The sequence below is a fragment of the Malania oleifera genome, chromosome 5 (assembly GCF_029873635.1).
Source record: "Malania oleifera isolate guangnan ecotype guangnan chromosome 5, ASM2987363v1, whole genome shotgun sequence".
NCBI lineage: Eukaryota > Viridiplantae > Streptophyta > Magnoliopsida > Santalales > Ximeniaceae > Malania > Malania oleifera.
Genome location: NC_080421.1, coordinates 40331602 through 40345485, shown reverse-complemented (window position 1 = coordinate 40345485; position 13884 = coordinate 40331602). Strand labels below are relative to the sequence as shown.

The 13884-nt window shown below is 36.3% G+C and overlaps 1 protein-coding gene across 20 annotated transcripts in view; it reads left to right on the top strand.

The window, feature by feature from the left end:
* The window catches only part of LOC131155705 (uncharacterized), a 95226-nt gene that overhangs the window by 37863 nt on the left and 43479 nt on the right, over positions 1-13884 (top strand). For 19 of the 20 annotated variants that reach the window (XM_058109040.1, XM_058109034.1, XM_058109047.1 and 16 more), the window contains one exon: positions 1950-2021. The exons of the other annotated variant lie outside the window; for it this stretch is intronic. In XM_058109040.1, the coding sequence (XP_057965023.1) occupies positions 1950-2021 (72 nt within the window). The remainder of the gene's footprint in view (positions 1-1949; positions 2022-13884) is intronic. 20 annotated transcript variants of the gene reach the window in all.

Genomic DNA, 13884 nt, shown 5'->3' with positions numbered 1-13884 from the left:
GGTAATTGTAAAAAGAGAATCAAACCCTGCTACCAGAAAGCTTCTATTAAAGAAGGGGGACTCAATTAAAGGAGTAAAGGATAGATTTCCTAAACTATTATACTTTTGGTTTAATGGGCAGCAATTGGTCAATTCTCAGGCTGCCATTGATTTTTAGTAGATTCTATTTCTTTATAGTTTTTTCTCATGCTTAGGGTTGCACCCCCTTGGTGCCCTTGGTGTGATTTATCTTTGTGCCTTTAAAAAAAAGGAAAAAAAAAAAAAATGCAGTCCCTGATGTTAGTTCTAAGGGAGGGATCAATCCAGATTCCAGAGCATGCAGAGGAACAGAGAGCAAGTGCTCCTTGGGATGCTAGTTTAAACAGAAAAATTCTTAATCATAGGTGGGGCTACTTTTCAAAGGCCTCTTTATTATTGGTTGAGCTACAGAATTTTTCTTTCTGATATTTATTTCTTATCCTTCAAATTCTGAGTATATTTCTTTGATAAGTTTGAAAATTCTTTTTGTTAGTCAATTTATACATAACCATGAAAATGCTGATTGAAGTACTTGATTTTTGAATTCCTTGAGACCTTTGTTTATATCACAAATTTTGATGTCTGACTTGTTAGAGAATGCTACCTCTTCTTTGTGTTACTCTTTTAATATCTATTTTAAAGTTATTAGCATATTGAATGTACTTAGTTTGACTTGCATTTCCATTTTTATCATAGTAGTAATTTTTTCTGATAAGAAAAGAATTATATTAAGTGAGAGAGAATAAGTGCAAAAACGAGGATAAGGTTATCTTCACTAAGGAGAAAAGCAACAACCTAAAATGGAAGAAAAAAGAAAAAAACTGTAGAACAATTAAAGAAGAACAGCTTGCCAACTGTCAGCAGATTAGACAATGAAACACCGCTGAAGCAGAACTAATGATGCCAAAAACATCACCACACACCATATCTTATCAGTTAAGAGTAGCAGGTTCTTGCTTTATGTTGCAAACCAAGCATTCATCCATGAGGTTTTCTTCTCCTTTCTTTTTTACCAAAACCCTTGACAGAAAGAGAACACATGCCCTCCAAAGATAAAGGACAGAGGTCCACTGCTGTTCAAAAATTATCCACAGATTCCCCATGAAAATGGACCATGCAAGAATAAATGAGAAACAATCAGGAGATAAAGCCTTATTTAGTCTTCTCTATAAAAGATCATAGGTATTGATTAAAAGGACTGCAGCTCATATGAAAATTTTAGGGCCTGTTCATTTGTTGAAAACACTTTTTCCATTTCCAATTTTGAAAAAATTAAAACAATGCCATTTTATTTTCCAGTTTTCCAACATTTGTATATGAAAACCTGGAAAACGACTTTTGATTGTTTTCCTGCTTTTATAAACAAATGTTGGAAAACTGAAAAACCAGGTAGCTTTTCTGTACTTCTTTGAAAAACTGAAAAGGGAAAATGAAAACTGTTTTTCACAACTGGACTGACCCTTAATTTTTGAGGGAACCTTATAATTCTAAATAAAGGATTTAAGATGGAAAGAAGCATTGGGACTATGAACCAAATGAGCAAAGAATGACTTAAAAGAATAGTTTTGAGAAGAATCCAAAACCCATCTTCTAACATCGCTACCTGCAAAAGGACAAAAGGAATCAAGAACATTCAACAACACAACAAGATGATTGAACAACGGACACTAGAATCCTAGTTGGAGACTAATAATGCAAAGGGGTGGAAGAAAGACAAGCATGAATAAGAGTGATCTGATCCCTTAAAGCGAAGTTCCAACCGTCCGTCTCCTAATAGTAATTTCTATTTTTAGGTATATGGCTTATTATTATGCTGGATTCATTTGTGTGCTTTAATTGTTTGATGCTCTGTTGAGTAATTTATTTATTTATTTGTTGTTGTTGTTGTTATTATTGTTATTATCATTATTATTTGTTTCTTTTGGCTGCAGTGTTTGCTTTTGTCACATGGGGGGAATGTTAAAGATGAACACATCTCTCTTTTAATCAATGCTGGTCTTCTTGTAAGCAAACCAAGTATTCTTATTTGAATTCTGCAATGTTGCTATCAATAATATGTTTGTCAGAATTTGACACCTAATATGGACGGTTGGATTTGGCATGTAGGGACAATGACATGTAAATTAGTTGGTATCTTGTGAATGAATTTTGAAGATAGCTTATGCATTTCAATTTATATGAACAATGTTTTTTTTATTTAATAATTTCAATTATTCTTTATGGACATGCTACACACTGGTAGGTTATATGCACTATCATTAAGAAAAAAAAATGAGAACTTGAAGGGGTTCTGCAAGAATGCATGGGTTGTTGATCTCAGCCATGCCTAACCTTGACACAAGTTCGATATTTGACATTTATGCTGCACTGGCAGATGGCAGATTACCATGCACCAGATCTTGATGGACTTGCTTGTTGTAGGTTTACCAGTTTCTGTTTGTCCAGCTTCACACCAGGGTTTTAAAAGCTGATTGGTGACCAATCTGGTAAAGTGACTGGGTTGACCAGTTAGACCGCTGGTCAAGCTGGTGGTTGAATTGGGGTTGTCAGCATATATATATATATATATATATATATATATATATATATATATATATATCGCTTATTACTAAATCAAAGACAAGACAGTTAAAAAAAACAATTAGGCCATTATTGTTATTATTATTATTATTATTATTATTATGGTAAACTCAGCTGGCTCATCAAGTCCGGCTAGCTCAAGCCCCATTATCTGGGTTTGGCTGAGTTGACCTTGATTCACTTGATTTCTGGTTCAGAGGCATCACCTGTACCAGCAAAGTGACTGTTTCCAATCAGTCATACTGGTTAGTCCGGTCCAAGTTTAAAAACAATGCTCGACATCTTTGCTTGTTACTTTCATTTGAATATATTCATAGACTAAACATTGACAATTTTTAGTCATCTTTTTCATATTGCCACAGTGCTGCCACAAATTAGTGTTTTCTTCTTCACTAATACTGTACCACTAGACCTTTTTACGATCACTTTGGACTTGGAGGTTGATGACATGAATGTTTTTTCTCCATTTAGTTTGATTTCTAGTTCTTCTTTGTTTGAAATTAAATTTTAGGGCAAAAGACCCTGACCTCTCCCCAGTTTTGTCAGATACACAAGGATATTCAATTACATTTCAAAAATACCATGGACCTCTCTTGACATTTATATTTGATGGCAGTTATTACCCTTAAGTCAGTCTGTTATGAATGACTTAGACGGGATGTGATTAGTGTTCATTTTTTTTTTTTTATAAAAATGCCACCCACCTATCCCTCAACTGGGTGGATCAGCTTGCCTACCTGATTAAATCCCAACTGTCCACTCATATACATTAACATATATTTCATTGAACCCACTCGCCAGACCAGCTGATTAGTTGCCATCACACACAAAAACGTCGCTGATGCCCATCATTCTTGGCCATTTTGGATCTTTTGTTATTTGACAGTTAAATATGGCATACCAAAAGCTGTGACCTTAAAAAAACTGGACAGGCACACCCTTTAAAGACAGTAATCATTCTATCTGCCTTTATTTTTTTTTATTTTTATTTTTTCTAAAAATTTTAAAACCAGCGAATTCAATTTGTTGTTGTTCTTCTGCCCCTATGAAATTCAAATGTCTTGAGAAGGAACTGTAACAAAAAACCATAAAAGTTTTTACTAATAAGTTGCTGCAAATTAGGATACCTTTGAAGGCTCTGTCCTGATGTATGTATGCTGTGTTAGAAGAACTCCGAGACAGCTTCTCATCTTCTTTGGCACCATGAATTTTCTTGAAGGATTTGGAATAAGCTTTTGTTATAGAGAGAGCTGGGTATATCCTTCAGTGGAAGACTTGTTAGCCATTTCTTTGGCAGGCTTTGGAAGAACGAAGGATAGGGCAGCTTTATTGAAGTGTGGCATATTTACAGTTTTATTGGTGATATGGCTGGAGTGTAATGCACGGATATTCGCTTGGAAAAAATTAAATTGGGTGATGGTTTGGGATAAAATTCAGTATTTGGCCTCACTGTGGTGTGTTGGTTTTGAATTGTTCAGAGGGATTAGTTTCCAGGAGTTACAAGGAGATTGGAGGAACATGCTGGCTTGTTCATCTTTTCTCTCCTTGCCATATCCAGTTTCTTTTCTGGTTTGTCCAGATCTTTTTTTGGGACATGTCTCATTCTCCCTCATGTGAATTCTTTTTCTATTAATGAAATTTTCTTTTGCTATTGAAAAAAAACTGTAACAAAAACCAGATTATTTATTTAATAAATTTGGTTTTCCATAAATCAAACCTAATTGCTAGTTATGTACTATTGTATGTCTTGTCAATATATCAAGAATATTATGGCATTAAAGCAAACTGGACCAAACAGACCTGAAAGAACATGGTGAAAAGTTCACCATTTGATTGAGAAATCCTGTAGTAGTTTAATGGAAAATGTGGCAAATGCATTTAAGATGAATCAGTGACTATGTGGCAAAGATGTGCTCAGTGGGTGGCTATTTGATTTGGGTGCCAGGACAGACGGATGGTTGTTTGGTAGTTAGTTTGTGGATATTTATTTTAATTCACCGGTATTGGTAAGAGGAAAGAGGAACTTAAATTTCCACAAACTTGTCGAAATTTCCGGTTTCCGTCACTTGAAATTGAAATGGCACTCGATTTTTGTCTTGCATAATTCTCTTCGAAATATCAATGAATCATCCGAAATTTATCGAAATCTCGATATTTTAGCGAAACTTGAAGAAATTTTAACTATACAATGAAATTTCCTTGGAATTAAAATGAGAGATTTAGGAGTGAATGAAATTTCTCTCTTAATTTATTTTATTTATTTTTATCGAAACAAAATATTATTACAAGTGCTTTTGAAATTATATGAAAAAAAAACTTATAGCAACATTTTGTTTAACCATTCATGTCTAAATTATCATTATTTGTATAATAAATAATATTTAAATGATTTATGAATTTTATTTGTATTAACTAAATATGTTTAATGTACATTATTTTACAAATATGTTTGTTACACATACTATATTACAACTTTTCCACTGCATACACAACGTAGATGTTATCATGTATTTAACTTGCAATATATTAATCCTTAAACTTACATTATTATGTCTATTAATTATTTCTAAAGTTTCACAAAGAATTCCATGCTTTACTACTAATTTCCATTATTTTTTTATATCGAAATCGAAATTGACATTGGAATCGAAATTTTCATTGAAATTTCCGTACTTTTGGAGCTCTGAAATTTGAGTTGAAATCGAAATTTAAGACCTTGGTGCTGATAAGAGTTTGGTCTGCCAGCTGGGTCTTAACTTTTTAGTATTGGTTTCGCTATGCATCTTATATTTGGTTATTGAAATGCACGATTTATATAAACCAGAATAAATCTGGCCATCTCACATTCGATCATTCAAAGTGCATGATTCATGGATTCAGTTTGGGTATCAGGCTATCAGAATTGATTTGGATCTCATGTTGCCTAGACTCTGGGATATTATTTGTGGAAATAGAGTAGAAAGGAAGAGAAGAAAGCACTATTTCTGGGAAAAAACAAAAAAGGTAGCAGCCGCTTTAAAGGCACAAGTAGGGAATTGAAGAGATTGGAATGCTCAATAAACTATGACAAGTTGGGAGGGTGCTCTGATTCGGGAGAGGCTGGAAGCAGCTGGGTTGGGGAACTGATCCCATGTTGAGGAAGTTAATCTCATGGAATGTGAGGGGACTTGATGATAAAACAAAAAGATCTGTAATCAGATCATTTCTCAATGTCTGGAAAGGGGATGTTATTTGTTTTCAGGAAACAGAGGTGAACTCCATATAAAGCTGGTTGGTTTACAGTTTATGGGGCATAAAGAATTGTAAATGGATCGCGTTGAATGCGACAGATAATGCAGGAGGTATTCTCATCATTTGGAATGATCTGTTTGTGGAATTGCTAGAACAATCCATCGATGCCTTCTCACTCTCTTATTTGTCTAAGAATCTTGAAGATAATTTTGTTTGGGACTTTACTGGTGTCTATGGCTCAGGTGAAGGGCCTTCCAGACATCTTTTGTTGAAAGAATTGGCATAAATTAAAGACAAATGGGATAATCTCTGGGTCATTGGGGTTGATTTCAACATGTTCCCTCATCCTCATGAAAGGAATGGACTTTTTCGGAGTCTATTTGCATGCAGGACGCAGGAGTTCCATGATTTTGTCAATGCTTATGCTCTCATTGACTCCCCCACTCATTGGAGGCCCATTCTTGTGGTCAAACACGAAGTAACACTCAAGAATTGATAGATTATTAATTTCCTCCAATTGGTGGAACACTTCCCCGAAGATTACCCAATCTTCGCTTCATCGCCTTGTCTTAGACCACTTTTCAATCCTCGTTGACACGGGGAATCAGGTGGGGGCCAAATGGTCAATCCCCTTCCATTTCCAGAACATTTGGTTTAAACATGAAGGGTTTGATGAACAAGTCAAGAAATGGTGTCTTGAGCTGCAAATTAAAAGGAAGGCCAGCTTTGTGGTTGCATCAAAGCTGAAATTGCTGAAATGTTGGAATAAAAATGTTTTTAGCAACATCACTCTAAGAGAAAAGGAGTTTCTTGACAACATTAAGGAACTAGACGACAAGGAAATAATGAGGGTCTCAATGCTGAAAATAGATTTAGAAGAATTTCCCTAAAAAAAGATCTTGCCGATGTCATCACTTTAGAAGAAACGACTTGGAGGCAAGAATCTAGAGCTCTTTGGTTGAAGGAGGGGGATAGAAATACCAGTTTCTTCTATCGTTCAGCTAATGCACACTGTAGATTTAATAAGATTACCAAAATAGAAGTGGAGGGAGAGATGTTGGTGGACAAGGGGAAAATCAGGAATTGTATTTGCGACTTTTTCAGAGCCTTGTACACCAAACTAGAGTCATGGAGACCAACAATTAATGGTATTATTTAGAAACCTGAGCCTCTCCACAGCACAGTGGCTTGAAAGGCATTTTGAGGAAGAGGAAATTGTTCGAGCCCTTAGAGTTGCAATGGGGATAATGCCGTTGGTCCTGATGGCTTTAATATGGCTTTCTTCCAAAGGAATTTGAGACTTTCTCAATCAGGATGTCTTTGGGGTTTTTGAAGATTTCCATAGAACGGGCAGTTAAGTGTCTAGCATCAACTCAACTTTTATCTCTTTGATTACTAAGAACCTACGAGCTTGCAACATCAAAGACTTCCGTCCAATCAGCTTATTTGGCAGCCTTTATAAAATCCTATCCAAAGTCCTGGCAGTCAAGCTCAAACATGCAAATTCAGAAGTTGTTGGAAAGAACCAGCACGCCTTTATTGCAAGTAGGCAAATCATGGATGCTGCTCTGAGCCTCTGATTTCCAATGAAGTTGTTGATGCCCACATGAAGGATGAGAAAAGAGGTGTGGTGTGCAAGCTGGATATGGAGAAGGCTTTCATGTTAACTTAATGTTTTTCGGTTCTAGTAAATGGCGTCCTTCTAGTTTCTTCAAACTCTCGTGGTCTAAGACAAGGCGATCCCCTTTCTCCCCCTTTTATTTATCATGGTGATGGAAGTGCTGAGTCTTATGATAACTAATGCAAATGAAGGCGGTCTTCTTAAGGGACTTAGCATCGGAAGGGCCAATGACTCTATGGAAATCACTCACTTCCTTTTTGCAATGATGCTATCATCTTTTGTGAGGATGAGCCGGAGAAAATTTTTAATTTAATATGCATCTTCCTTGGTTTTGAAGCGCTTTCAGGCTTAAAAGTGAATCTTGGCAAAAGTGAAATCATTAATGGAGACTTGTGGTTGTGTTCCTTTGTTTGCAAGTATCCTTGGATGTAAGCTTTGAGCCTTCCCTATTTCCTACCTTGGCCTCCCCATAGGAGCCAAGTTTAAGGATAAGGGTTGGATTCCATCATTAGCAAGTTCAAAAAGAAACTCGCTGGTCAGAAAAGGAACTTTTTGTCAAAAGGTGGCAGGCTCACTTAGTAAAGGTACTCTGTCCAACCTCCCAATTTACTTCATGTCTCTTTTCCCAATCCCTTGCATGGTTGCCACGAGATTGGAGGGCATACAAAGAAGATTCCTTTGGGAAAACATGGTAGATGTTTTCAACTATCATCTTGTTAAATAGGGGTTAAACAACCTTCACGAGAGGGCATTATCTTCATAAGCCCTTTTTGGGAAAATGGCTTTGGAGATTAGTGATGGAGAAAAATCACTTCTGGAGGGATGTTATTGCTAACAAGTATCACAATGGTTGGACCTCAAAGGAAGTTCACATTACAGATGTTTGGAGATATATTAGAAAATAATGAGCGATTTTTTTCCCTCTCATCTACTTTCAAGTGGGGAATGGAGATGATGTGTTCTTTTGGCATGACATTTGGTGTGGCAAGTCCCAACGTAGATCCTCTTTCGCTTCCATCTTCAGATTTTCATATAACAAAGATGCCTCTATAAGACTTATTCCTAGACTAATTCAGATGAGCCTTACTAGGCTTTGAGCAAAGATGGGAACTTCACTGTCAGCTTTTTCTACAAACATCTTTGTCCCTCGGCTGAGAGCAATACAAACTTCCCTTGGAATTTGAAAAATAGAAGCCCCTTAAAAAGGTTGTCTTTTTCACATTGGATGCTACTCTTGGAAAATTTTTTACCATGGACAATATTAAAAAAAAAGGTATCTCTCTTGTCAATAGACGCTTTTTATGCTTGGAGTAGGAGGAATTGGTTGGTCATGTCATTTTGCATTGTTTGTGGACCAAGAAATTATGGAACTTAGCCATCTCCATCGCTAATCAGAAGTGGGTTACTGCAGCTATATTGGAAGAGGAGTTGTGGGCTTGGAAAGAATCAGATCAAGTAAGGAAGGAAGAAGATCTCTCTCCCTCATTCCCCTTTCTATTTTTTGGGTGATGTGGAGAGAAAGGACCAAAAGAGCATTTGAAGCAACTACGCCTCCTATTTAGTCCTTCATGGACCAGTGGATGGCTATGATCTCTAGTTGGCACTATGGGTTGGTTGGAAGGACCCCTTTGTTATCCTTGATTTTCTTGACACCTTTTAGTAAGGGATGTTTCTCTCCTGTTGTTTTCCTTTGTACTTGGGTGGCATCCCCTTGATGCCTCTTTTAAATATAATTTCTCTTTACTGATCAAAGAAAGACCCTAGGATATTTGAGGTTGAATTGGCCTACTTGGGCCTTACAAATGAAGAGACTTTCACAAAGTTTTAAGGAATTTTAATGTTGAAACTGTGGCCCCTAAATGGGGTTCTTTCAAGTTAAGGCCATTGTATCTAGTATTTTTGTGACAGTGGAGGTGATAAGTGGATTGGGGCCCTTGGACACTTTGGTAGTGGCAGTGATATATCATATCAAAAGTAGTTCACTTCATATTATTGGCTCTGTGTCATTGAAGGGGTAGATTGGTGGGAGGGGGACTTTTGAGAAGTCAAGGGAGGTCTCTGTATCTTAGATGTATCATATTATTTGGGAGATCAGTGTGTTTTGTCCTAAATTTTGTAACATTTCTTTTCTTTTTTAAAATTTTATACAGTCTTGGTCCACATTCATCTTGGCCTTCCTGTTGCCCTAATAATTCCCTCTACTTCCCTCATATAACTTTTTCATACTAGTGCATCTATTAGTGTTTTTTGGGCATGTTCTAATTATCTTAACTAGGTTTCTTTGTTGTGGATAATGCTTGCTTAGTGTTATCAGTTTGTTTGATTGGATTTCATAGTGTTCTAATTGATGACAAATTAGGGCAATACAACACTTTAAGTCTCCAAAATTATAGGAAAGTTCTTGAAAAATTTGTTTTGGAATTTATTTTTTTATTGAGTTAGAATTTATTGAGTTAGAATTAAAGACAGATTAAAGGGCACCTGGGATTGCCACCAATACATGTACTAGAAGTTGTTCGCTTGACAAAAAATCAACCAAATTAAGATGTCCTGCTTGTCCAAATTACAGTTCCTTGAATACTAAATTTATAAACTCTTCTACTACCTACTTTGGTTTTAGATGGGAGGACCTCCTCTATGTCGAAATCCTCCTGTCTCTTTCCCTCCACGCTGCCCAATAAATGGTGAGGGGTGATTGTACTGGTGATTTTACCCCCCTATACTTGTATTACCTTCCAAGACCACAACTTCTGATCTACAAGGCAAGCAACTGCTTGAAATCGACAAGGCCACCTCCTACATCTCTTTTGTCCATTTATTCACTTTCTCAGTTGCTTCTTGCATAAGTAACATCTTTGACCTGAACTTGCCCTTTCAAAGTTACTGTTCCAAGACAAATTACTACCATTGCCATGTTTGAGGTGACCAGCGCATCCCTATCCTTTGTCAACATTGAACCTCAGAAAAGGGAATTTTGAGGCCTTATCTCTACACCATCTATCATGCTAGAAGAAAACTGATCCACACTCCACAAGTCAAGCTTCACATGTGTAGAAATCATTCCACTCTTTCCTAATCCGCTTCTAAATTCTCTGTTGGAAAGTTTCAAAATTTATCTAGTCAGCTCTCCTTGATTATAGGAGAAATTTCTGTAATTATGTAAATAATCTTAGGAGATATTTAGGATATATTCTTAGGAGATATTCTAGGAGATTTGTTAGCATTTGTCATTCCTTCCTTTTTTCTATTCTTTCCTTTTAGATTATCCTTGTAGCCTATAAGACATTCAGATTGTACTTAATTTTAATAATAAGAAGAAATACTATTTCAATTCGTCTCCACTTCTAGATGGTATCAGAACCTGGTTTTCTTTTCCTTTCAGCAGTCATAGCCTCTAAAACCTAGGCCTCACTGCCTTAACTCTGTTCGGCCTCCATTATGTCTGAAATTTCGGAAACTTCAACCATGGCCAGACCTGAACTTGTGGTCAACACCAAAACGGAAACCAAGGTAGCCCATATCGAATACCATTCAGTCCAAATCACAAATATCTGTCTCAATGAAGCCAACTTCTTGAGATGGTTTCAGTCAGTTCGAATGTATTTCTGTGGGAGAGGTAAGATTGGGTACCTTACTGGTGAAACCAAGGCACCTGACAGAGCAGACTCATCATATGCTATATGGGATGCCGAAAATTCCATGATTATGGCTTGGCTTGTGAATGCAATGGATGAAGATATTAGTGCTAATTACATGTGTTATCCTATTGCAAAAGAACTCTGGGATTATGTTAGTTAGATGTATTCTGACCTAGGAAATTATTCCTAGATTTATGAATTGCAGCGAAAAATTGGCGAGACCCAACAAGGGGAAGATAACGTGACTAAGTATTTCAATGTCCTTAAGGGACTGTGGCAGGACTTGGATCTATTCAATAATTATGAATGGAGGAGCCGTGATGATTGCAACTACAACAAGAAGATGGTGGAAAATGCAAGAATTTTTAAATTCTTGGCTGGACTCAATGATGAGATTGATGAGGTCAGGGGGAGGATTCTTGGTAGACAGCCTCCACCTCCAATCGGAGAGGTATTTTCTGAAGTGAGATGTTAAGATTGTCGCCGGAATGTTATGCTAAAGAAAAAAAAGGGCTGATGGAACAGTTGAGAACTTGACTTTGGTTGCTGCTAATCCTACTGTTTTGGCTGCTGCTAATGCCTCTGTACAATGGTCATATCCCAATCAATAATCTCGAGTATGGTGTGACTATTGTAATAAGCCATGCCATACCTGAGAAACCTGCTGGAAACTACATGGAAAACCAGCAAAATGGAAGAGCTGCAAACCTGGACCTGGAAACAACCAAGTGATTCCTAGAGCAAATGAAGCCCAGACCAATGTTCTAAGTTTAGAGCAGAAGGATCAGCTTCTTCAACTGCTGAAATCGAATCTGATATCCGGTACTTCTATTGGTTCCTTGGCCCAAACAAGTAATATGTCGAGTGCCTATTCTAGCTCTTTAGCCTTTGCACCATGGATTATTGATTTAGGTGCATCCGACCATATGACTAGTATATCTAAATTGTTTCAATCTTATTATCCTTGTTTGGGTAATAAAAAGGTTAGGATTGCAGATGGCAGTCTTTCATCCATTGCAGGAGCAGGTTCAATTAGAATTTCCGGGAAAGTAGAATTAAAATCTTTCCTTCATGTTCCTAAAGTTGCAATCTTCTGTCTGTTAGTAGTTTATCCCGTGATTCTAACTATCGTATCATATTCTTTGATTCTCATTTCTTACTGTGAAATTCAGGACCAAAACTCGGGGGCGATGATTTGCAATGCTAGGATGATCGATGGCCTTGATTATTTTGATGATATCCTATTCAGCAATAAACAAGCTCAAGGCTTGAGTGGTAGTACTAGTTCAACCCCTATGCGTGATCAAATAATGCTTTGGCATCTTAGATTAGGGCATCCTAGTTTTTCTTATTTAAAATATTTGTTGCCTAATCTGTTTAAAAATTTGAATTGTACTTCTCTTCATTGTGACGTGTGTCATTTATCAAAAAATAATCGAGTTCCTTATATTTCAAAAGGCTACCGTGCATCGAAACCTTTTTATTTGATTCATAGTGATATGTTTGGGGTCCCTCTAAGGTTACTACCTTATCCGGAAAAAAATGGTATGTGACTTTTATAGATGATCATACTCGGATTTGTTGGGTATATTTGATGAATGGAAAATTTGAAGTTGAAATATTATTCAAGAAATGCTATTTCATTCTTCTCCACTTCTAGATTCTCACCCTGCACAGATAATTCTCATTATAAGTCAAACCATTCCAGTCAAACCCATACTTTGACCGAACAACTTTCCTTCACATTTGCTCTTTTTCCACTGTGGAACATTGTAGCTATTTTCAATGTGAGCTTTAGTAAAAGGAGTGAGTAATTTTATGCCTACTTTCCCAATTCTTAATGGCTGTTTAACCACCCACACTTAAATAAAAGTTACTTTAACCTCACTGTGAAACTGGCATGACAATTTTCTTTTTACATTTCATAATTCATTGAATCGACATGAAGGTTTGACAAGTTGCTCTTAACGAGAGTGAAGATCCTTTTGCTAACTCGCAAGTGTTAAGTTAGAAGTCTAAATCAAACTCTGAATTAAAGAACAGGATTCAAACGCAATTTGAGCCATTGGAGATTGAATAGCTAAAGTTGTTGGTGTTTGAACATCTGATGGAATAATAATCCAAATTTATAGCAGATGAGAGGAAAAAAATTGCAGAAGAGACTCTCTCTCCCTGTTTTGCACAAAAATAATGTCCGTATTACATATCATAGGAAATAATTCATGACAGGAAAGGGTTACGTCAAATTTGTAGATCTTGCATAAAAAAATTGATCTTTGCATCGAAAAAATTAATGCTTTAAAAGGCTCAATCAAGGCTCGCCTCAAGGCAAGGCAGGCCTAAAACGCCTCGAAGCTCAATCCAAAATGCCAAATCCCAAAGAGGCTAATGCATTACGTGCTAAGACGTACACATTAGTACAAAAGGCATGCCTTTTGCGCCCTTTTAGTTGAAGATTACGCATTTTGTGTATGTGAATCTCAAGTTAGATTTGGCTAGAAAATTTTAGCTCCATGTATGTATAAAAGCAATGTCATAATATGAGTTGATTTTTAAAACTCTTGAACCTCAACCTTCCAAAATAATTGAGAGTTGTATCTTAGATCTTGAAAATAATTTGAAACTTGTAATGTTAGAGCTATCTCTTGTCATGATTTATGTTATGAATTCAAGTTATCAATTTTTGAATGCCAACAAGGAGTTTGCAAATTATGTTTGATTTTTTTTTCTTAATTTTTCTTTATTTGTAAAATATATGTAATTTATTTACATATTTTTTTTTTTACTAAAAATAAA